A 23,086-nucleotide genomic window follows, 5' to 3' on the forward strand; every position below is an offset into this window, starting at 1 on the left:
AGTTGGCCAGTTTGCCGTCCAACTGAAACGCAGTGGTGCAGTTGTTGGTAATGAGCAGATGCTCTGACAGTTTGCTGCGGGGCATAAACTTTTGGCAGCCACTGTGCGTGATTTATGGCTGGGCACACAGCATTGAGCTTTATAGATGGACTTTGTTGCCCAGTTAACAAACAGTTTGAACTGCAGATTGGGCCAATGCATAAGTCAAAAGCAATATCGACGTTCTGATTTATAATAATGGTTGGAAGCCAGCGCAATAAAATAATTAGCTGGGCCCCAATGGAAACGTAAATTTCTTTCATCTGACGCCGATGAAAAAGCTTGCGGTTTAAGTTTCGCAGAATGGGCAAACTTTAATTGAAATGCTAAAGTAAAGTGGCTGCTGGTTTTTGTATTTAATCTGTTGCCTAGCAACTTCGCCCTTACTCACTTCTCACAGCAAATCTAGGCTTATTAATAGACAGACCGCATTTTCCGTCCTTGAACTTACCCGGTTGCCATGAATCCGTGAATCCTTCGAAAACCAGACATTTCCTAGCGGAAACTTCGCACAATGGCCACGGAGACGCACTGTAGCGCATAATTAGCTCGATGAATAAAATCCAAAGGAAAACCAAAAACAAAAAAAAGCAAAAAAAAAAAAAGAAAATTGGAAAAACAAATGATAGAGCAAGGAAAAGAACGGAAAACGTGGAGCACAACGAAAATTCAACTTTCGCTTGAAATGTGGGTGGGTATTGAATTTTTCGCGCACATTTTCTTGTTTTCCGGAATAAAAGATTTGCTTTAGAAATTAATTTCACTAGCAAACTTAACAAAGTTGGACGCACGAAATTAATGCCAGAGCAAATTTTCATCAGCCAGCGACAAATTGATTTGCATAATGCGAAGTTGCTTAAAATCCTAGTCGCCGTATAAAATTACTTTGTTCTCGCGCTTTTGGCGTGTTGAAACTCGTTGTCTTCGCTGTAATTTCCAGGCAGGTCACACAACATTTTTAATGATGCGATTTTTTTCGCCGTAATTGAATTAGAAACTGACGCAAGGACACTTCTTTGTTGTTTTTTTTGTTTTTTTTTTTGCGAAAGTAGCATTCCCGGGTGTGGAGGCAAATGACGGTTGAAATGGGGACTTGACTCGTACATCCATGATGTCTATTTTGCATTTTATCTGCTCACGCTTATCCTGGCACACACACACACCTACTAGGGCACACACACACATGCTCATTTCACCGACGCAAGTACATGGCTGTGGCACAAAATGGCGTCGTCTGTAATAAATTACGTATACGCAACGCTGCAGGAGAGCCAGGAAAACGTGAATGCCAAGCCCAAAACCGAAAAACCCACTCGCAAATGCCGGAGCCCGCGAATGCATCAACCAATTGGGAATGGAAATGGCAGTGGAAATGGCAATGGCAATGGCAATGGTCATGTGAATGACAATGGTCATGTCAATTGGTTTGGGCCTTCTGGTCGAGATCCGTCGAGGTGGAATACCCGCCAAATTTCGCCCGGCGTCAGGCCTTTCATTGTTATTCTAATTCCTTTGCCGACTGCACATCTCGCCTCGTGGATGGCATATAATTGCAAAGGGCCTGGTGCCTGCTAACTGGGTCGTTTGACCACCGAAAATTTTCCACTAAACGAAGCACATTGAGAGCGGAAACGGACCTGATTGATGGTTAGTCGAATGAAAGGCACACATTAGCAGAATCTTGTTTACGACATTTCACATCGTTTTTCTTGGGCCTGCTTAAATATTTAGAAAACAGGCAACAGACATTTGAGACTTCAAACTAAACGCAAATAAATTTATTATCAAATATTAATGTCACAAATTAAAGTCTTAGCTTAAAGTCTTAGCCATGTAATGCTAGTGCATTTTTAGTAGTATCTATTACTTGTTTATATCCCTTACAGTTCAAGGGATTCTCGCAACAAGATAATTCACTTTTGTTTCCCCGCCACCGGCAGCTCGTAAAAAACATCCTGCAGGTCCTGGAACGACAGCCAGGCTCAATTAGCAGCCGTTTGGCTTCCTGCAACGATTAACACCGTGGCAAAGTGGGGGATAAGGCAGGAAATGTTTATCTTAAAGTCTGAATCGCTCCACGGTCTGTGATTAGAAAATTACCAACATGCACATTAAAGGCAATTTTTAGCTTTCCTCTTTCGCCGTTTTGCCCGTTTTTCCCGTTTTCTCAGTTTGTCCCGATTTTCACAATCTTTTCTTTGGGTTTGCCTTGTTTTTCGGGATCTAAACGGAAGTACTTTTCCTTTCACCATCCTCCAATTGTTTCGTCTGCAGTTGTTTTGTGTTTTTTTGTTTTTTTTTTGTTGTTTGGAAGGCTTTTCCTGCGAGTTTAATTCTGATAGATGATGCTGATTGCAGAGACTGATGCGACGAGGAACCAATAATCAACCGGGGACCATTTTCACAAGCCCTTCCCGGAGGTTAATGGTGCGTCGGTCGTGGAAGTTTTTGGGAGCGTTTCTTGCCAAAAATAAAACGCGTCCTTTTAGCCCGACATCGAACATCTCTGCACAAACACGAACTTAAGGGCGGCACAAAAATTTAAGCAAAATGGTACTAGAAGCTTTTTCTTGACGGCACAAGGGCAGGAGAGGGTGTGTGGAGTCAAGGGACAGGCCACAAGCCGCAGAGTCCTGGCCCTGAGCGGTGGTCCTTGCCATGTTTTGTCTCGTTTCACTTATTTCTGCTCGCTCTTCTTGTTGATATCTCACCCTTTTCGTGAGGGGTATCTTCGCTATGGAATAAGACAAGATGATCCAAATAATGAAGTGGTGTAATACATAGAGACTGATAGTCCTATACATTGTCTTATATACTTATACTACTTAATAAATACTACTATTTATAACTAACTTTTTTTTAGTGAAATATAAACCACATGAGTGTTCTAGCTAACCTTTTTTTTTGGTGAAATATAATCATAAGCATTCTAGAGCATTTGTTCTTCTACGTTTAGTCCACTAAAATCTCTATTTTTTGTGCGTTTTACCACCCTCTGTCATTTCGTTTTCTTTTGGCCCTGTTATTCATAGCTTATAAAACAATTCCCCTGGCTATTGCGCTCTAATGTTGGCCAAGCTTTTGGCCCATTCTTCTGGCCCTCACACACATAGAAACAAAAAAAAAAAACAGGCAGAGAATTGGGGAGCATGAAAGCAGTGGTCGTATGACTACTTAAGGTAAATAGATGACACTACCCGGCCTCCCACATGCCATTCCCTCTACCATTCCACGAATGGCATCCACCCATCGGCTCAGGGGCTCACCTTACCGATGCTGATGATGATGTTGCTTATGTTGTAAACATTTTAAGCAAATTGTTTAGGTAAATAGATAAGACGTGACCTTTCCGACACGGGGTCGCAAATGCATTGTCAGTGTCGCTGGTGGGCGGTGGTGGGTGGAGTTGAAATGGTTGGGCTCATTTTTAAGGTGGGTTGGCTTATGTCTGGCTAATGTATTACTTAGCGTTATTATGCTTTTTACTTTTTCCCGAACATATCTTCCCCAAGTATTATTGTCAATTATAAAAAAGAGAAGACGGCACAATGCGCACATACAGGGACTCGACTACTATTGTTGTGGTCCTGAGCCCAGCGGCCCTTTGTGTCGCCGACAATGGCGTATTCTTTGTCGTCTTTAAGTTGCAAAATATGCAAATAAATAACGATAAAGTAGGTAAAATTGTCTGGCCAACAACCCGTGAGGGTATACACTGGGTGTTCTTGCCCCTGTCGCACAACTAGACCCGAGAGGCTTGAGTCCTGCGAACCCCAGAAATCCTTAATGACGGAGGAGGCTCAGCTGGGTCTTATATGACCCCAGGGTCGAATGCCAAAAGGCGTGAGTAGAGGGGGCCCAAGGGGTATTAGCCCGATTTCGATATGGCCACTTAGCCATTCGAGTTGGCAGCCTTCGTTTGCTGGTTTATGCCGCCTGCAAATCTACTGCTATAGTGGCCAAATCGCATTTCGAAAACATTTCGAAATCGAATTGAATCAAATCGTAATACATTTGAAATTCTGTTTTATCTTCGGCTCGGCGGCGAACTTTAAAAGCCCTCGCCGTCCTTGAAAACCACTTAGCCATTTCGCTATATAAGTCTTTGGGGCTAAGCTCGATATCGTCGGGCCAGCAAATTGTTTTCTTCCCGTTTTTTTTTTTGCCTCCTTTTGCTATTTATGCCTCTTTGATGCCCCCTCCCATGGCGGAGCATGGTGTTTTTTTTTTTTTGGCTCAACTTTCTGATTATTTCCATTCAATTTGCCCGTTTTGCGTTTTTGGGCTTTCAACAAGTTGTAGCCTTGACAATATTTTTGTTCGTGCAAGGGGAAGGGAAATATGAACACAAAACAAACAATTACCGCGGCAACAGGGCAACTGGCAAATCCGCGGACTCCCCCGCCTTCAAGTGAGGATAAAATTGAACTTCCCCTCCATTTTTTTTTTATCCTTTTCTGTGCTTATTTTTTCCGTTTTTTGCAGCTGCCAAAACAGTCAAGTGTTGCTGCCTTTGTTGGTGGTGTTATTGCTGTTTACCCTCCCTCGGCTAATCGAATTCGATTGCTTCACACTGATAAGAGCAGCTGCCATACCTCACTGTAACCCCGCCCCCCGTCCGGCGATTCCGGACTCCAGATGCCTGATGCCAGATTCCCGATCCCCGATCCCTGATCCCAGCGGCACTTGAAGTTCCTGAAAACCCCGGTTGGGATTTTATTGCGTTTCATGTTATTGTATTAGCCGGAGCATTCGCATCCGTGGCATATGCTTTAAATATACATAAAACTCCCTGTTTTTTCGCTTACCTGGAAAGTTTGGAAACCTGGAAATATTATAGACGTGGTTAAAAGGATAAAACGACCAATATGTTCCTAGTTCGCAAACGTCAAAGTATTATTGTAAATAATAATATAGCGACATTAAGTTAATAGAAGTTCTTTAAGAATTTCAATCTAATTAGGTACTTATAAGGTACTTATAAAAGTATTTCGAAGGAATACTTATTCTAAACCCCAGTAATCAAGTTCATAAAACCAATTAATTCCTATGAATATTTATCTTTCTACCTTGCACTTCCATAGAGAAAATCCCCATTAATTGGTAACTTGCAGTCGAATCCCCACAGTAACTGACCCAGGAACTCGAGTCCTTTGTTAGAGTCCGCGTTTTGTTTGCTCTGCTGATTTCATCACCGATTTTTATGTGCTCGGCGTTTATTATTCTTTACGCTTTTCGCGCCTCCTGCAAACCCCTTCATTTGATATCCTTTCGCTTAGCTAGTCCTTCCGTTTATTGGACTTTTATTCGCGTGTCGAACGGAAATGGCTGATTTTTGTTCCAAAAGTGTTTTGCATTTTTGTGACTTTTCCTCGCTTGTTGCTTGTTGCTTTTTTCGCATTTTTGTTAGATTTTTGCCCTTTGGTTGTTTTTTGTGCGATATGCAAATGCGCCGCTGGTTGTCATTTGTGCTGGGGATTTGTTTTAAGCGCCCCTCGCGCGTGCTTTATGTGTTACTCATATGTATTTGTATTCATATGTATTTGTGTTTTAGTTTAGTTTTGTCATCCTGTCATGGGATATACGATGCGCTGAGCCCGCATTTCGGTTTACTTCTGTACAAATTGTTTTGCGTTGGCTTTTGCCGCTGATTTATGCAATAGAAATGCAAAAAAAAGACACAAGTCCTTCTGGTATTTGGTGTAATAACTTGTAAAATCAACTAAATCTATTGACATTGTTGAAGGGAGTTTTACATATGTTTACAGGAGTGGCGTATGAAATTACAAAATTAGCACAAGTCGTCGTTGTAAGCGAATAAAAAGTTTTAGCTGGTTTTAAATTGCTATGAATAACTATTAGCCAAAGAGCATTATATACACATTGTAACTAAGAAAAATTAAATAAATATAAAATTAAAATGTAAATGCAAAAGTGTAGTTTACTTTAGTTTTCTGCTATCTTACCAATCTGTTTTATATAATTTCGCATTCAAATTTATGTTCTCAGCAGTCAATTGCCCATCTGTCACGTAACCAAAAGCCGAACCAAATCCAAGCTATCAAAATTTCCCAGAGTTCATCGGACTGTTTGGCAGAGTTGAAACCTCAGTGAAGGCTTAATGCATCCAGCCAAAAGGAAGCTGAAGGCAAAGCCCCACTGAACCGAGCATCATAAATAAAGAAAATGAAATCATTTCGAGCAATTTGTCTACAATTTTGTGTCACACTTTCTGCGCCATTTCTCACATGCCATAAAAATGCTGCACACACACTAACCGACGCACACAGACAACCAAACACACCACAAGATGGTAGGGGGGGCAGGATTGGAGGAGGTGGGATCCCAAGGATCCCAGGGATCCCTTAGCTCCCTTGGTTGCCTTGGTTCCCAGTATTCCAAGTTGGCCACCCGGCAAGGTGTCACGCTGATAAATGGCTGTGCCTTACTTACGCCAACTTCTTCACTTTCCCCCCAAACCAATTTGGCCATCAGGTGCCCCTGGAAAAGCCCCAACCCCTACCCCCTACACCCCAACCCCAGATAAAAAAGCAACCATACCCACACCCTTGGCCATTTTGCGTTTATTTTCCACGAAAAACTTTTCAGTTTTCGCCCTTTTGCGCCGTGTGCCAATTTCAACAAAGATTTCCTTTAAGTATAATAAAATGCAGTGCCGCTGTCATAAATCTATTCCGCTCGATTGTCACCACGACGGCGACGCGCCACAAAATTGAAATGCATTGACATTGAAAAATGCATAATAAAAGAGAAAATACGCTTTGGGGGCGAAAATTCAGCACAAAGCGTTGCAAACTTTTTGGCATTTGGCGCAGTGTTAATACGGAAATTAAATATTTTGAATAGCGCGAGCGAAAAAATGAAAAAAGACGGCAGAGACTCGAAACAATTTCAAAACATTTTAGTTGACAGCGACCCCACGACACACACACACACACATACACACACACACACACTCAGGAGCCTGCACAAATACATTCACAAGAGCTGGTCATGTTTGCGCAGCGAAGTATGCTACACACATACACCCAATTTCCACGGAAAACAAGCAAATGTGAAAACGTTCCAAGGATGAATTTCGCTTAAGATAGTTTTATTTGAATTTTCACTTCTTGTATATCCCAAATACTTTATATATATCTTAAAAATAAATTATAGCTATCTGATAGATATTTTATAGATATTTGCATTCGAACTGCATTTAAGTTACTTTCCAGTAATGAAAGATGCTCTTTTCTTTTGCCTTTTTAGCTATAACACCTGTGAAATTTTGTATAATTTCCTACGCCAAATTCGTATTGCAGAACCTCCTCAATTCGAGGAAAACTTTTGGCTGCATACAGTTTGGTTGCCGGCTAACAAAAGCGTTTTTGCGAGTTGGCTTAAAAATTCTAATAACACAAATATTTGCAGATGAAAGAGGTACTAAAAGGCATTTGGCCGCATGCTCCACTTGTCAACTGTCGAAAGGACAAAGGGAGTGAGGGGGCGGGCGGCACAGCAACCACACCCAATGACCCATGACCCCAGCCCCAACTGGGGATGCTGCCTTTGCCCAGTCCCAAGCTGGAGACCCTCAGTTCGTCCATCACTCAGTTCGTTGGTATTCCATCCTGCAACGTTGGCACACTTTTTGACATCGTCAGAAGCTCCAAAGGCAACAACAAGCCGCAGATAAAGGGGCAAGTAATAGTAACATACCAAAACAAAACGGGAAAGAACCCCAACCTATCCTCCCAAAACAAAAAGCAAAAAAGAAAAAAAAAACGAAAAAAGGATCTAGAATACACATTTTGTTTTTTTTTTCGTAATTTTCGTTGCATGTTTGCTGCGTTTTGCACTTTTGCTGAACATTTTTCATCTGCCGGGCAAAACTTTTTGACATGTTGCAGTGCAAATTGAATAAGTCCGCACTGACATTGCCATATAATGGCTAACACAGACACACAATTTGTTTGTTTCTTTATCGCAATGTGCGCCCCGGGTTGAAATAATCAAATTTTTCGCCTGCATCGCCAAACACACACCCATCGCCTAGGTGAGGAGGCGTATCAAAGCAGAGTTGCACCACATTCCCAGCAAACTTTATTTGGGGAGCAAGTTAATTGCGAAAGGTTATGATGTGCAGTTTTGTCAATCATTGTATATCTGGCCGATGGTAAACAGCTTTACGACCAATTCGTAAAAAGGTCATTCAGCTGAAAGCACTTGGAACTTGGCAAATGCGCCGCATGAGCTACTTTAAACCGCTTAAGGGATTTTGCTTGCCATGGCAACTAATGCGAATGCTACAAGCCAGCAAGTGTTTCTCGAAAATTTTGTGGGAAAATATGAGCCAGGGGTTATGACAATCATATTCTCAGGTGTTTCCCCCTTTCATCAATTAGTGTCTTTCACCAAAAATTTCCATTTCAGCAAGCCTGGCATTCAATCTTTGGCCGAGATAGAAGACACCCGCAAATTCAATTCATCGCCACACAAAGTGCATGCGTTGAATGCCCAACGTCCAGCAATAAAAAGAGGTAAGTGCTTTTAGCCCGAACCTACACACACACACACACACACACACACACACAACGTGCTATTTTGGCCCAAACTGAGCCCCCCCGGCCGTTATCCAATTTCTGTTTTGGCCATTGCTTGGTTGCCTCACTTTGTCTTGGCGTTTTCGACACGATTTTTCTTCATTTTCCGAAATCAATCAAATGCAGGCATCCGTTTGGTTGCTGTTTCCCCTGCCAATACTGTTGCCCCATAGCTCCATAGCTCCATAGCCCCATATACATACAGGAGGCCTGTCAGCGGCGACACCCGATCCTTGGAGCTCCTGTACGCCTACCATCGCGCCATTCCGCCATCCCGCCTCCTTGTTGGACATTCATCAAGCCATTTCATCTATTGACTGATTGATAATATTTTTGATAAATGATTGGCGGCCCGTGACCGACTCTTCCCCGGCATCTCCTCCAGCTTTCAGCTGGCCAACTGGCCAACTGGCTGGTTATTTACGGCGTGCAAAGCGACAGAAACCAAGGATTTATAGGTGAGAGCGAGCAGACGCCGCCTGCAATATGCAAATTGATGGATCTTCGGCCGGGTCGTGTCCATATGCCCCCGAGCAGCGGACAAGTAAGGGAGAACACCATGCCTCGACTAGCAGATACCCGTTTCTGGATCTTTAACTCCCCAGAGCTCCAGGTTCCATGAAGAAAAATGAAAGCAGAGATGATCCTATATAACCTATTGTCTAAGGATCCTGAGCAAGTACAGTATGTAACATATATCTCTGTTGCACACTTTACACCAATACCAATATACCCCTTCATTCTCCACAAGTAGTGGGTACAAAAAGCTTGGGCTTAAGCGTGTTCCCTGATTGAACTGGAGCTGTAGCGCTGAAGTCTTCTGTATTTTGGAGCCCACCTGCAAGACAACACATCACATGCTCAGCTCAACATCATTTTTCATAAAGAGCCGGGCTAATAAAAATTAATTGATACATCAGCAGCAACACCATAGTCCACAGCCCGATTAGAATCAGTTCCAGGAGGGCGCACACACAAAGGTGCTAATGCCACTGCTGCCGGTGTTATTATTGCTGTTTTGGTTTTGCTGGCCGAACGGCACGCGCCAATGTTTACACGGCTGATGGCACAGGCACAGGCAGAGTCAGAGGCACATCCACATCCACATCCACGTCCACGTCCACTTCCACATCCACTGGCGACACAGAACCCGCTCGACCATATGCGACCTGGCCAGGAGCAGGAATCAAAACAATCAGCCAAAGGCAGCTAAGGGCAGCCAGACTGAGGAGCCGTCGCCATACGATACGCCCACACTCGGACACGATGCCACAATAAGCCACACAGGTGAGCCAGGTGAGCCAGGTGAACCAGGTGAGCTAGCTAAGTTAGGGGGCTGGGATGGGGCACGGTGGGTGGGTGGTGGCACGCGGAAGGCACTGCAGCGTGGATCTCGCCGTCGACCGGCGCCCAAAGGTAACTAAATTCTTTCGTGCAGAACTCAGCGGTGTCTCTGCTAACTGGCATGCACATAAACGCAAGGCGAAGAAGGCACTTCGATTCTAAAATCAAGTTGTACCCAAAGATGCTTGAATGAAAGATAAACTGTAAAAATGTTTCATTCTATGGTAATAATAAAAATATATTGTAAACTTTCAATAGCTTCTGGTTGCTTCGAGTTTCTTGTTGGATGCCATTTCTGTTTGTCTTTAAAGGGTATTTCGCAATCGGCGTTGTCCCAAACAGCCACTTAGTGCTGCAGTGGCAGGCTTTTGCCTTTGTGGTCCTTCAACTTGGCCGTGTTAAGCGCCGCGTGACTTATTTGATTGTTAAACAACATAATCTGTTGCTGCCTGCCGGTGATGGCCATCTTTTTATCTTTAGCCCCCATCCGACTGGCCAATTGATTTTTGGGTCCGTTGTGGCCAGGAAGTGAGCAAACACTAGATGGTTGGGGCAGGTGTAAGTGGCGCCTCGCCGGAAAACTTGACTCCCTCGAAAGTCGGTAGCAATTCAAACAATTTGCAATAAGGCGCCGCCCGCCGCCTTTCAGGGCGCAAAAAAAAAAGCCGAAAATGGATCGAGTGGGAGACAAAGTCAGTTTGCTCGACTGCTCGCACCCATTTACTTGATGGTAATGAAAATGCAGCGTTGCGGAAAATCGCACCGAAGACACCGGGTAACCAAGTCGCAAGTGGAAAGTGGAAAGTGGAAATTGAAAAGTAACGGACTGCTGGGTTTCTAGGGGCTGGGTTACCAGCAGGCACTGCAGGAATATTGCGAAAGGTATAAAAATGGTTGCTTCTCTCTCAAAATTCATGCATGAATTCAGAATGGCCCATGGGTGGTAGGATGGTGGGTTTCTGGTGGAAAATGGATATTTTTCGAAGGGCTCACCAGAAGTGGTTTTCATTTTCCGCACGGCTTTTTTTTTTTTTGTTCCCAACTCTCTTTTGGTCAAGCCAGCGAGCACTTTTCCGGCAGTGAATATTGCGAGGCGGACAATGCCAGTTTAGGTGTTATTGTGTCAATGTCTCGATGGCCTTCCCCCTTTTTTATGCTCCCCTTTTTTTATCCACCCAACAGCGAAGCCCTCGAAAGTGGTTTTTTCTGTTGCTGCTTCTGCTGCTGGTGCAAACAGAATTGGTAGTTCATACATTTCACAGCAATTTCCATTTGGCCATATTGTCAGTCGGGTACACTTTTTCTCCTTATCGCTGTGTCATTTTTTGCTGTTTTTTCCCCTCCCAATCACAACCAGCGTCCAGCAAATCAGAGCTAATTTTGTGTAATCAGGCACATTTGTCGCATGTCGTCCGTTGTCAACATTTCCCAGCGTTTCCGGCAATGTGCACATAAAAAATGGCTAATAAAATGCAAGAAATCTGCAACTTGTAGTATATGTATAGGGCCCGAAGCGTGTTGGGTCTTGGCCATGCATGGCCATGGATTAGGCCAAATGTGCATGTGTGCAATCAGGCAATCAGGTACAAGGATACTAACGTCTGGAGGAGCTGTTTACTCGATTTTATGACTGCGATGGCCATCTGGGCTATGGCAACTTAATTATTCGGAATGTAACGCAATAGGAAATCAGGAATTACGGTTTTAGCAATTGGCTTGCCCGTTATCAAAACTTATCGGTATTTTTGATTAGCTGTTAGAAAAACATAATTAATGATCTAAGATTTAGATGTGGTTTTGGTACTTGGAAGTTTGGCATTCGTTAAGTGTTTTTCTTACACAAGTATAAATTATTAAGCAAAATAAAATTATTCATATCATTCAGATTCCTAAAATATTTTAATGAACGTGCCACCCTGTTAATATAATACCCAGATTAATCAATAATGTATTTATTTTGAAAATAAAAGGCTTATTCCGGTTTGTATATCGCCCTAGCTGCAAATAAATAAGGAGTGCGCTCAAACGTGGCAATAAACTCTAAAATCCACTGGGGCAAGAAATCGTATGTGCGCCTCGCTTGCCACATTAAAAGCCACAATGTTGTTGTTGCAAGCTAGTTCTCCCTTTCATTTCCTTTCCTTTCCTTCAAGCAGCCACTAGCAACTTCCTTTAGGCAAATTAAGGCACACCCTCCAACCCCTCCCCTTTTGGCCAACTCCCGGCAATTGCCCACAATCAACGGACCAGCTTGGTCTAAAAATAAATCTCAGCAAAATAGGTTCGATTGAAAAGCCACAGTTGCTCTGCCCTCTCAAGAAATGTGGTTTCAATAAAAATATAACATATAAACTATATGCAAAGGTTCTTTGTTAACAAAGAACTGAAAAGATGGGTAGCTCATTGATATGGAAACTGTAAGACATTTATGGAAATATTTGAATATATAAGGTTTTAAATGACATAAATAGTAGGAACACCGTTTGCAAGGGCATATGATGGAGGGAGACGAAGACGGAGTAAACTAGTTCTTTACGAAGTTAATCAATGAGTGAAGTGGGAAGCGGGAAGAGTGAAGAGGGGGGGCAGTGCGGTTCTGGCCGACCGGATGCTGGTAATAATATTTAGATTTTTAGCCCTAGATGCAAAACTTTATGCTTGTTTAGATAACATTATCGCCTGCACTGCGCCGACTGTTGCAAACTAGTTCTGCTGCCAAAGCGGCAAGGTGGCAGGATCTTGTGGCCTGCTGCACATAAACTTGGCTAATTTACGATTGCATTGTGCGCATTTGACTCGCTCATATAATTAGAGAAATTAATTTGTGTGTGCTTTGCCACAACAACAATGAGCAGCGCGGAACGGAAGGCGAGTGGGTAACGAGCAGAAAGTTTTTAATTTTCATGATGCAGATAATGCCCATTAAAATATGCCGGAAAAAGGGCAAACGTGATAAAGAGCTGGTGGCCCAACACCTGCCACCGATCCTATTCGCAGGACGAGACGAGTGGTCCCTTTGGCGGCTATGCCTTCTCAGCCGCAAACTAAGTGCATTAAAAATGGCAAAAGGAAAATAATGCACAGCTCCCGTTTGCTGGAAAAAAAAAGTATAAGTAAAAAAACAACAACAAAAAAAAGCAGCACGCGCGCAAAAAGGAGGAATGATTTTTTTATTATGCAACAAACAGAAAAGCCCTCCTTTGGGGCCAGTTGTCCAGACGTCCAACAACCAACGAACCAACCAACCAACCAACAAACCAACCAACTACCAACGATGCTTGACGACGACCTTTTGAACCGGAGAGCTGGCAACTGGGAGCTGGGAGCTGGGAGCTTGGAGCTTGGAGCTCAGGACTCCGGAGTCAACGAACGCAGCAGAAATAAGTGGAAAAAACTTACCACGCCGCTGGCTGTGGCCATTATGCATTATTATTATCCTGCTGCTGCTGCTGCCCGTTTCGGATTCGGATTCGGATGCGGATTGTGATTGTGATTGTGATTCTGATTCAGATGCAGCTGCATTTTCCTCTATATATGTGCATGCACATTTTATGCCCGCCATCGCTCGTGCTGAAAATTACTGCTCGAAATCAATTTCATGCGATTGAAGCACTTAATTTTTACCAATTCATTAATTGATTTCGTTGGCCGTTCGTTGCTCCCGTGACGCCGGCTGTTTGGTTTGGGTGTTTGTATATTTTGTTGCTGATTCCGGGGCTCCGCCTTTGGTCCTTCGCCTCCCAGCCACCGCCCACGTGTACACCCACTGTTACGCCCACTGGTTCGCCCCTTTGAGTCCTTTTCATTGAGCACTGGCCGGGCAAATTATTGCAAAAAGGGAAGCATGAAATGCAAATAACACACTTTGGCTTTCGCAGGGGACTTTTGCATGCTCTTTTCAATATCCCGACTGTTTGTTTGTAGAAAAGTGTAACAAGTCTAGCAGGTTGTACAATTCTCTCGATTAAGTTACTTAGTTGGATGTAAGAATATCTTATTATAGTTTATTTTTTCACCTTGACTACTGCCAAAGGGAAACACAAATTAACAAGGTGTCCTCGACGAGAGCGTCCATTAAAAATAATTTTCATATCATCGCCGTTGACGCGTTTAAATGAGCGGCCAACGGCAGGAAAGAGCCAACTTTCCGGTTCAGTGAACGGCGCTTGACCAATTTATGGGCTTTAAGAAAGTTTGTAAATGTATTAAAATTTTAAAATAAATGCGCAGCGAGAGCTGGGCGAAATTATAGCAATAGTTGGATATTTATTGAAGTACGGACATTAAATTATGAAAACGAACATGCAGCTTTATTTAATTAATCCGCAATCGGTTGTTGGGCCAAAAGAAAAGTGGGTGTTGGGTGTTCGATGTTGGATGTGGGCGATTGAATTATTTTTTTTTTTATAGCTGGATTGCCACTATTCGATAGCTTGCCATGCCGCAAACAACATTTGCGCAAATATTTATTTACATATTTGAAAATACCGAAAAAACAGCAACAAATAAATACACGGATAGAGGGAAAAAGAATTTGCTGCTCTGGCGTTATTTAATTTCCTTAATTATTCAATCGTTTTTAACCTGACTGCTTTTCGAGGCTTTAATGCGAATTGCCATTGAAATCGAAGCAAAAATAATTAATCATTAATGTCCAAATTGATTACATTAATGTGTATTTAAATGTCTGTTTGTTTGCCGAAAACGATGTGCTTATAAATACGTTTATATGCTTATTTCTTGATATCCTTGCAAATGTAATCCCGCATAATTGGCAGTAGAGCGCGCCATTAATTATTAAAACTTGAACTTTGCATTTAAATGATATTATTTGAATAAAATTTGAGCATTGCTCCCTTTGAATTTAAAACTCTGAAAATGTTAATTTAATACAAAACGGATTCAACCAATTAATAGAATAAGTAACACAAACCAGATAACCAGATAATGCAAAAAAAACTGAAGTGCTTACATTTCATCTATGACAGCCAGCCGGATACATTTAATGTATCAGCATTTATTAATTAACCACCAAAACATTAACGAGCACAATAATTAATATTGGAGCGGCTCCTGTTGAATTAGCTTAATTGATGATGATAAATTTGTAAATTAAATTAAAAACCATATTAAATAACCAATCGTTAATTATTTCCAAGCTGTTTAAAGCGCTCTCAATTTTAATGCGAATTATTACCATCATTGTTATAATTTTTCTTTTTGTTCTGGTTTAATTAAATCATTCCACATCGATTTAATGTATTTGGATTAATGTGCTTTTTTTCCAACTGCCTTTTCACTACGGACTACTCTAAAAAAAAGTCATTGCTTAAATGACAGTATTCGTATCAGTTAAATCGTTTTTGTCTCACTACCTTTAGCACTAAAAAAAATGAAAGCACACACAGCATCTATTGAAGAGGAGGTCCAACATCATGGTGTCTGCAATCGCTGGCTGATTTTTTAATGAAACGCTGAAGTATAATTTATGAATTTTAATGAGTTGCCAAATGATGCCGAAGCGTTGATTTTCCATAATTATTAACGCAAGCGCCGCGGCATCAACAACACCTGCCCCACGGCAGTCTGCTCCTGGGTTGAGTCTGTGGTCCTTGTCTGGACCTGGTCATCAACTGGTCAGCGTATGCAAAAAAAAACAAAAATACCCGGCGAAATTCAGGGGAAAATGGCAAAAAGAGAGCTGGCTGCTCTGGCTGCTCTGTCTGTCTGGATGAAGTTTTACACTTACAGGCCTGGTTCACTCACTTCTTGAAGCAGTTACATTTTCTTTTCGTATTACATTCACTTAAGTACCAGCAGCCAACATGTTTCCCCTCATTAAAAATGGCATGAGGAAAGGAAAGGAAAAGTAATCATTTCCACATTTTTTATTTTTAAGGAATATGGAGAGCTATACAGAAATAAAGCTTAACAGGAAAGTCAGTGTAAGTTTGTTATAGTTCCGTGAATATTTAAAGAGTATATCTAGGTTGTCCTAGATGAAAGATACCCATCCTTAAACTGCTAAAGCCTTTCGTAAAATATGCATAGGTGGTGGTTTGTTTATTACCCATTTATCCAGCGACTTAAATTGTTTCTCTTACCTCTTATGCCTCTATCGATGTTTGAGATATTGTGTAAACGTATTATCAAGATATCCGTAATTAAGTGCTCTTAAAGTTCTTTAAAATATCAGCAGCATTCGCAAAAGGAATTCAATTGCAGGTTCCAACCGAACGGTGACTGTGGGGAAAGATCATTAATATAAATTAACACATAATTCACGCACACGGTCCATAATGCGTGTGCACAAAGCCATGGCTAATATGCGAATGCTGGCGGTAATACCTAATTAAAGCCAATAACAGTAATAATAATAGCAATAATGGCATGCTGTGGTCGATCACAAAGGCCTGCCTTCGCCGAATAGCTTGCATAATGAAATTAACTAAAATATGCCATGGCGTTTGCTTAATTAAAACGGATTCAAACCCATGGGACGCGAATGTTTAACACTGTCGGCTTAGGCCTGTGAATGACAGCACACTATGTGGACTGTGTACTATACATGAACATATATGCACGACTATATATCGACCTGTATGGTTTATTCGATTTCAGTGGCATGCGGCTTAGCCGGCTTACCGGTCGCATGATTAATTGTAATGAGCTGCATTGCATTTGGCCGAAAACCCGAGCCAATGTAGTACGTACTACGTATTATATTAAATTTGGCCAACAGTTGATCTTTCGCACAAAATTTGAGTTATTGGAATTGGGAGGCAAATACCGAAAATCGTATTATAAACTCTTTTTAGCTGGACAGGCACAATTAGCAGCGAGTCACAAGGCCAAAGGCTAAAACATTTTCAATTGAAATCAAAAAGTTAAGCAATCGAATAAAAATAACTTATAGATCATAGTGCAAGTGCATATTAAATATCCAACTAAATTACAAAAAGTTAAACAATCGAATAAAAATAATTTATAGATCATAGTGCAAGTGCATATTAAATATCCAACTAAAATCAAAAATGTTAAACAATCCAATAAAAATAATTTATAAATCATAGCGCATGTGCATATTAAATATCCAACTAAATTACAAAAAGTTAAACAATCGAATAAAAATAACTTATAGATCATAGCGCATGTGCGTATTAAATATCCAACTAAATTACAAAAAGTTAAACAATCGAATAAAAATAACTTATAGATCATAGTGCAAGTGCATATTAAATATATCAAAAATGTTAAACAATCCAATAGAAATAATTTATAAATCAAAGCGCAAGTGCATATTAAATATCCAACTAAATTACAAAAAGTTAAACAATTGAATAAAAATAATTTATAAATCATAGTGCAAGTGCGTATGTACCTAATACCTGTACCTGTAACCAAATCACTATTTATTAGGCCAGTAATAATAATGTTTCAAATGCGTAGAATGGAATACGCATGAATTACTGTTACCAGCGGGATCACAATCATATTCACACAGTCAAACATTTTGGGATTTGCTGGTCAGCTGAACAGTTGAACAGCAATTAGAATGCCCATCGAAGGCAAGGTGAATGATTCCGTGAGTCCAAGACATTACGGCTTAAGGTTGTCCGCACTGGTAATGATAATGCCTCACAAAGTCAACACAGGTGGCACACCAAATCAGCAGGGAGGACGATAATGGAGGATGAGGAGGGGCACGAGAATGAGGACCCTAGGCCGGCAAGTGCGGAGCAAATGAACTCGTAATACACCGACACGTTTATGCACTCAGGATGGGATAGTTGGGGCAAAAAGGGGAGTTGGCCACTTGACCAGTTGGGTGGTTGGGTGGCTGGGTGGATGGGTGGTCGCTGCACTTGCGGCACATTTAGTTGGGCCCTAACGGCTGTCTCCGACTAACAGTAAACAGCAATCACTGCTAATGAGTTTTATTGTAAATTAAAATTGCAATCAGTGTCAGGCTTTGGCAGTTCAGCTGAAGTGTGCGGTGCTGTGTGGGGCCAGCTGTACTGATGTACTGATGTACTGATGTAGTGATGCAGTGACGCAGTGACGTTTTCGGGGTCGATGTGCATCCATGATAAATGCAATAAATGACACGTTGGGCGCCTGTGACTCAAATCCTGGCATAATAAATTTGCCAAATTGCAAAACATTAAAATAAGGACAATGTGCAATGACAAGCCAGAATACAGAACAGAGAATACAGGCAGGGTGCAGGGGCACATGACACAGAAGTGATGTTGCCACACAGAAGTGAATGTGGGTGGCAAAACCGATCCATAAGCCATGGATAAACCACATGCTGCCACATAGTTGGTAGCAAATCGAGTTTATGCGAAAACTGTTGCTCAGATGTGGCAAAATTTTCTTTACTTTGGGTTATTTTTCTCCTGATCTAACTGGATTGTAAAAGATACAATTTCAGGGGTTATTAAAATGTAGCTCTATTGGTGGATTTGCTGAAATCTGACATTTGCAATCAGCAAATGTGTTGAAAGCTGGGCAGTAAATGTTAATACTTCTTGGCATTTCCAACTGTAGTCAAAAATATTTACCTCGCTTAAAGCACTTTAAAATTCGAATGTGACAGGTATTTCTGCCTTTAGCCATATAATCTTAGCATAAAATATTTATGGTACACATTAAGGCTATTTATTTATTTAAACCAATATGACCAGTTTTAGTTGAATATATGCCACCATGCAAACGAATGCATTTTTAGTGTTCATTTTCTGTGTCATTTAATCTTTAAATACGTAATATTTGGAGTTTTTATGTGTTTAGTTAAAATTGAAAGCCAGTTTTTTTAGCTATTATTTAATGGCAGTCAATTCCTTGACATAAAGTAAATATGAATGTAAATATAAATTATATATATAAACTATATATGCCACCATGCTAACGAATGCATTTTTGTGTTCATTTCCTGTGGCATTTAATTTTAAATTACGGAATTTTTATGTGTTTAGTTTAAATTTAAAACCAGTTTATATAGCTATTTTGCTGATTATTTAATGACAGTCACTTCCTAAACATAAAGTAAAATTTAATGTAAATATAAACTATATAACTATGTGCGATTTAGGATTAAATCGCCAGCAGCGACAGCACTGTCTCTATAAGCTCACACACACTACAAAGCATGTGGCAACACAATTACAACCGCCCTCGCACACAGATGGACACATGTGATGTCATTAAAAAGGCATTCATCATCCTGCAGGACGAGAGGTGGTGGGCTGAGAGGAGGGGGGCGGGGCGGAGATGTGCGAAATGAAGTCATGCTGGATGGCTGACTTATCGATAGACCAAGTTAATAATTAAAATCGCAAAATGCGTTAAAAGTCTATCAGTTTAATTGGCATTCGTGGCTACAACTATCAGTCGGCGAGCAGCTGGTGGCGGTGCCCATATAATATAGACACCGTCGTGCGATGTCAATGACACTGTGATGAACTGCAGTCGGTATTTCAGTATCATCGGTATCATCAGTATCTGGATTTTGCTCCTGCTGCAAGCCAATTGCGTTTCACTTCCCAATGCTGATGCTGCATTGATATGCAATTAACAGCATCGAGGGAACGGAGGGCAGGGCAATTGACGCATTGGGATTTATTCTATGGGCGCATGCATTTTTTATGATTAAACTATAGTTCGTTGCCTCCTTTTTCCGCTACCGTTCACGCTCCCGATGCCGATGCCGATGTCGATGGAGGTCCTGTCTGCCAGGATATGCCACTGATCCACAGAGCCGAGCCACTGTGCAATAATTGAACAATTGCCAGCTGTCAGTAGGGAAATGGGGTTGTACGGAAAAAAAAAAAAAAAAAAAAAAAAGAAAGAGCAAACGGCCAACGTCGAATGCCAACCGAAAACTTCACAACTGCAGCTGCTTTAAAGGATTAAAGTATTACCCGTACATTGGCTATTGAATGGCATTTAATGGGGATTATGCGGACCGAAAAGGAGCAGCGTGGATAGCACTTTAGTTAAGCCGGGGAATGTGGGTAATATAGGTTTTTATCATATATTCATTGATTTTGAATGGTGCTGATTAAATTAGCCGAGATGAAAACACAAGCTTATGTGGGTTCTCAAAAAACAATTCATTGTCGATACGATGTGAGGACCGATTTTTGATAACTTCGGTGTAGAGAACGATAGGAAAGTCCTGCATACAAATTTTCTATGAATAATTGGGTGACCAAAACTTTAACTTTTAAGTTTTTCCTTAGGCAATCTATAAGTTTGTAGGCGAGCTCACGTTTGTCATCATCTTATATCTATCAGTCTTCCGCCAGTCACTTTGTCCTTTGCAAATAGACATACAGTTTAGTGAATAAAATGCATAAATGCTTTCCGAATTTATAAACTATGTTTATTACTTACATCCATAGAAAAAACCGATAGTAGACCAATGGTCAGCAAGAAAGTCACGACAAACCACCTGTTCATTTTGGAGACTGAACTTTAAGACTGCAGTCAACTGCACAGCATTCATCTTTAATAGGAATTAGCGCTCGTTACTAAGGTTCGTGAGGAACTTTTAATGCTGCCCTTATAAAGCAAAATTTATAGTTTTCGAGTAATTGTAAAACGCCATTTACACCCACTTTGATAAAGAGAAAATAAAAACTTACATAGTATCACGTTTTCTACAAATGAAAAATAAAGAACTGCCGGATTAATAAAATATATCTCCACTAGTAACGGGTATAAAAATAATACTTTATCCAATAAATGCAAAAAGCTACGTATGTTACAGCAAAATGAATACATTTTTCATTTCATATATATGGCGTTTACCGTTCTCGTTGTTTACAAAATTAATTGATTTTTAAAGCGTTTATTTTAGGTGCCAACACTGACCTCTGGTCTATCATTTAAACTATATATCAGTAATGAATGCTTTCAAGCCCAAATTCATTAAAAAACAATGGGCAGTCAGTTATCAAAAAGACTCTCACGTGGCTGGTGATTCTGGGTATCTGCTTTATTTGGCATATGGTGAGAATTAGGCCCAGAACTTGGAATAAGTCCGTATAAGGTTAATATCCCAACAGAAGGACTCCCAGTTGGTATACAAATTGAATAAGATCGAGTGCCTACCAAATCCGTCGGGGGTGACAAATGTATCCTGCAAAGTTAAGGCGATTAGTTGGAACATGGCGTTGGTGAACATGGACTGCTACCTAATTTTTCCTATCAATAACCCAACAGTAAGACTGTGCCGAAACTCTTTGCAAAACCCGATATACAAACTACAACTTTTCAGATTCGAGTGCCAGTGTTTATAAAGGACTACAGCAACCAGTTTAAGTCTTTCTTAATTGACGCGACTTTCAAATTATGCGAGGTGGTCGAAAGGAAGAATTTTTTGCCCTATGGCGTCATGATTTGGGAACATTTTAAGCGTTTCACGAATGCCAAAAGCTGCCATTTTTCGGTATTAATGCATTTTTAAGTTTGTTATTTTTATTTGATTGATTATTTTATCCCCAACAGCCGGGTCAGGTTAGCGCAAGGAACGGGTATCTGAACACCAGTTACGTTCCGCCGTTTCCCCATGGACAGTACCAAATCACCGTGATGTTCAGTGATTCCAATTCTACGAATACTGAATCTGTGGGCATCGTAAAGTTCTTCCTTCAAGCGATGGACCAAATAAAAAGTAAAAAGGTACCTACGCTTTCAGTCTTATTAAACATAATAAATATTGCATTTCTGCAAAGTGCTAATTTTATCAGGAATTATTGCGAATTGAGCACACATCTTCACTTCTGCACGGGGATTTAAGCGAAGACTCTGCGACAGGAAGTGCATTTAAAGTTAATTAGCTTTGCTTACATTGTACATGGGAACTAATGAGCATATGAGCTGATATCCATTTAAGCTCACACAACAAGCTAATCCCAATTGAGAAAGCCTGAAGTAAGCATACACCATAGAGACTAGCAAGGCGTTTCCACCGAATCTTCGATACTCAAAAGCCATATATGCTAAATGAACAACTTGTCTTAATCGGCTATTCATATGGAAATGCACGGATTATTATTCAATTAGTTACGTTTTCGAAGAAAACCCGAACTAGAATGTTGCCTCGCAAATACATGAAAAAGCGATGAAACCCAAAATGAATCCATGGGATAGCTATAGGTATACGTATACACACGGCAAAATAAATGGGCGGGTAAGCAGAGTTGCTTCGCTTCAGTGAATTTTATTAATGAACTGTGTGGCCAACTGTGGCTCTGCCAAGTAACTCGAGAGCCATGGGGCTATGGTTCAAACATTGGCCACGGGAAGCACGGGAAACACAGGAAAACGGGCTGACTGGCTGGCGATACACCTGCGACGCGTCGTTCCATGTTCATTATTTGCCCAGGCACCAACACCAGTACCCACTGTATCTACAGGCCCCGCACCGTATCCGCTCGTATCTGGTGTGTTGTATCTTGTATCTGTGGAAAAGCATATTGCGAAAGCCACAACAACAGCAGCCGCAACTTCTACGTAGTAAACGCAAATGGCCATGGGGAAGCGAACTATAGCTGCTGTTGCCACTCTCATTCATTCATAAAAATCCCAAGCGCCAAATCCAGTTTGAGCCATGTACACAAACCAGATTTCACACACATTCGCTCCCCAAATCAAGTTCACAAGATATTGCACAGTGGATCAAATTGGGCAAACCAGCTCAATTTATGCTTTCAAAAACTTAGCTTTTACCAATGACAAAATGCATAGATGAGGAGAAGAAATGTTTGATTTGTTGCAAAGAATTTGTATCAGCTTGTGATAAGCTCGTCAAAATATTAAAATAATATTTCAGGCAGCTCTTGACGAGGAAACTTCACCTCCCAACCTCTTACAAAGGCCCCAATCCAAGAATTTATATTTATGATGAAAGGTGGAGAAATCGAGAGATGGGGAAAGGGTGGGACTTAACTGCAATCCACCGGATCCACCGTGCGATGGCGTTGGAGGCACCTCAGTGTGGGCAGACAGCGGATGTTACTACCGCTGATGATGGGGCTTTGATCTTCGGCTGGCCGGGCGAACCTGTTCCGTCCGTCACAAAGTAT

The 23,086-nt window shown here is 41.2% G+C and overlaps 1 protein-coding gene across 1 annotated transcript; it reads left to right on the forward strand.

The window, feature by feature from the left end:
* The first annotated feature begins 20,906 nt into the window (after window positions 1-20,906).
* On the forward strand, window positions 20,907-21,797 carry LOC120444915. Its single transcript, XM_039624908.1, has 4 exons — window positions 20,907-21,008; window positions 21,065-21,220; window positions 21,277-21,447; window positions 21,507-21,797. Exons 1-4 carry the CDS (start codon window positions 20,907-20,909, stop codon window positions 21,795-21,797), a joined length of 720 nt encoding a protein of 239 aa, XP_039480842.1.
* The last annotated feature ends 1,289 nt before the right edge of the window (window positions 21,798-23,086 follow it).

The sequence above is a fragment of the Drosophila santomea genome, chromosome 2R, assembly GCF_016746245.2.
Source record: "Drosophila santomea strain STO CAGO 1482 chromosome 2R, Prin_Dsan_1.1, whole genome shotgun sequence".
NCBI lineage: Eukaryota > Metazoa > Arthropoda > Insecta > Diptera > Drosophilidae > Drosophila > Drosophila santomea.

What these genes read in the sequence shown, in the direction of transcription:
- LOC120444915 (XM_039624908.1), top strand. Translation starts at nt 20,907, where the DNA reads ATGCTTTCAAGCCCAAATTCATTAAAAAACAATGGGCAGTCAGTTATC. An exon ending in TCTGCTTTATTTGGCATATG is followed by an intron (nt 21,009 to 21,064) that starts GTGAGAATTAGG and finishes ATATCCCAACAG; the next exon opens with AAGGACTCCCAGTTGGTATA. An exon ending in TTCCTATCAATAACCCAACA is followed by an intron (nt 21,221 to 21,276) that starts GTAAGACTGTGC and finishes ACAACTTTTCAG; the next exon opens with ATTCGAGTGCCAGTGTTTAT.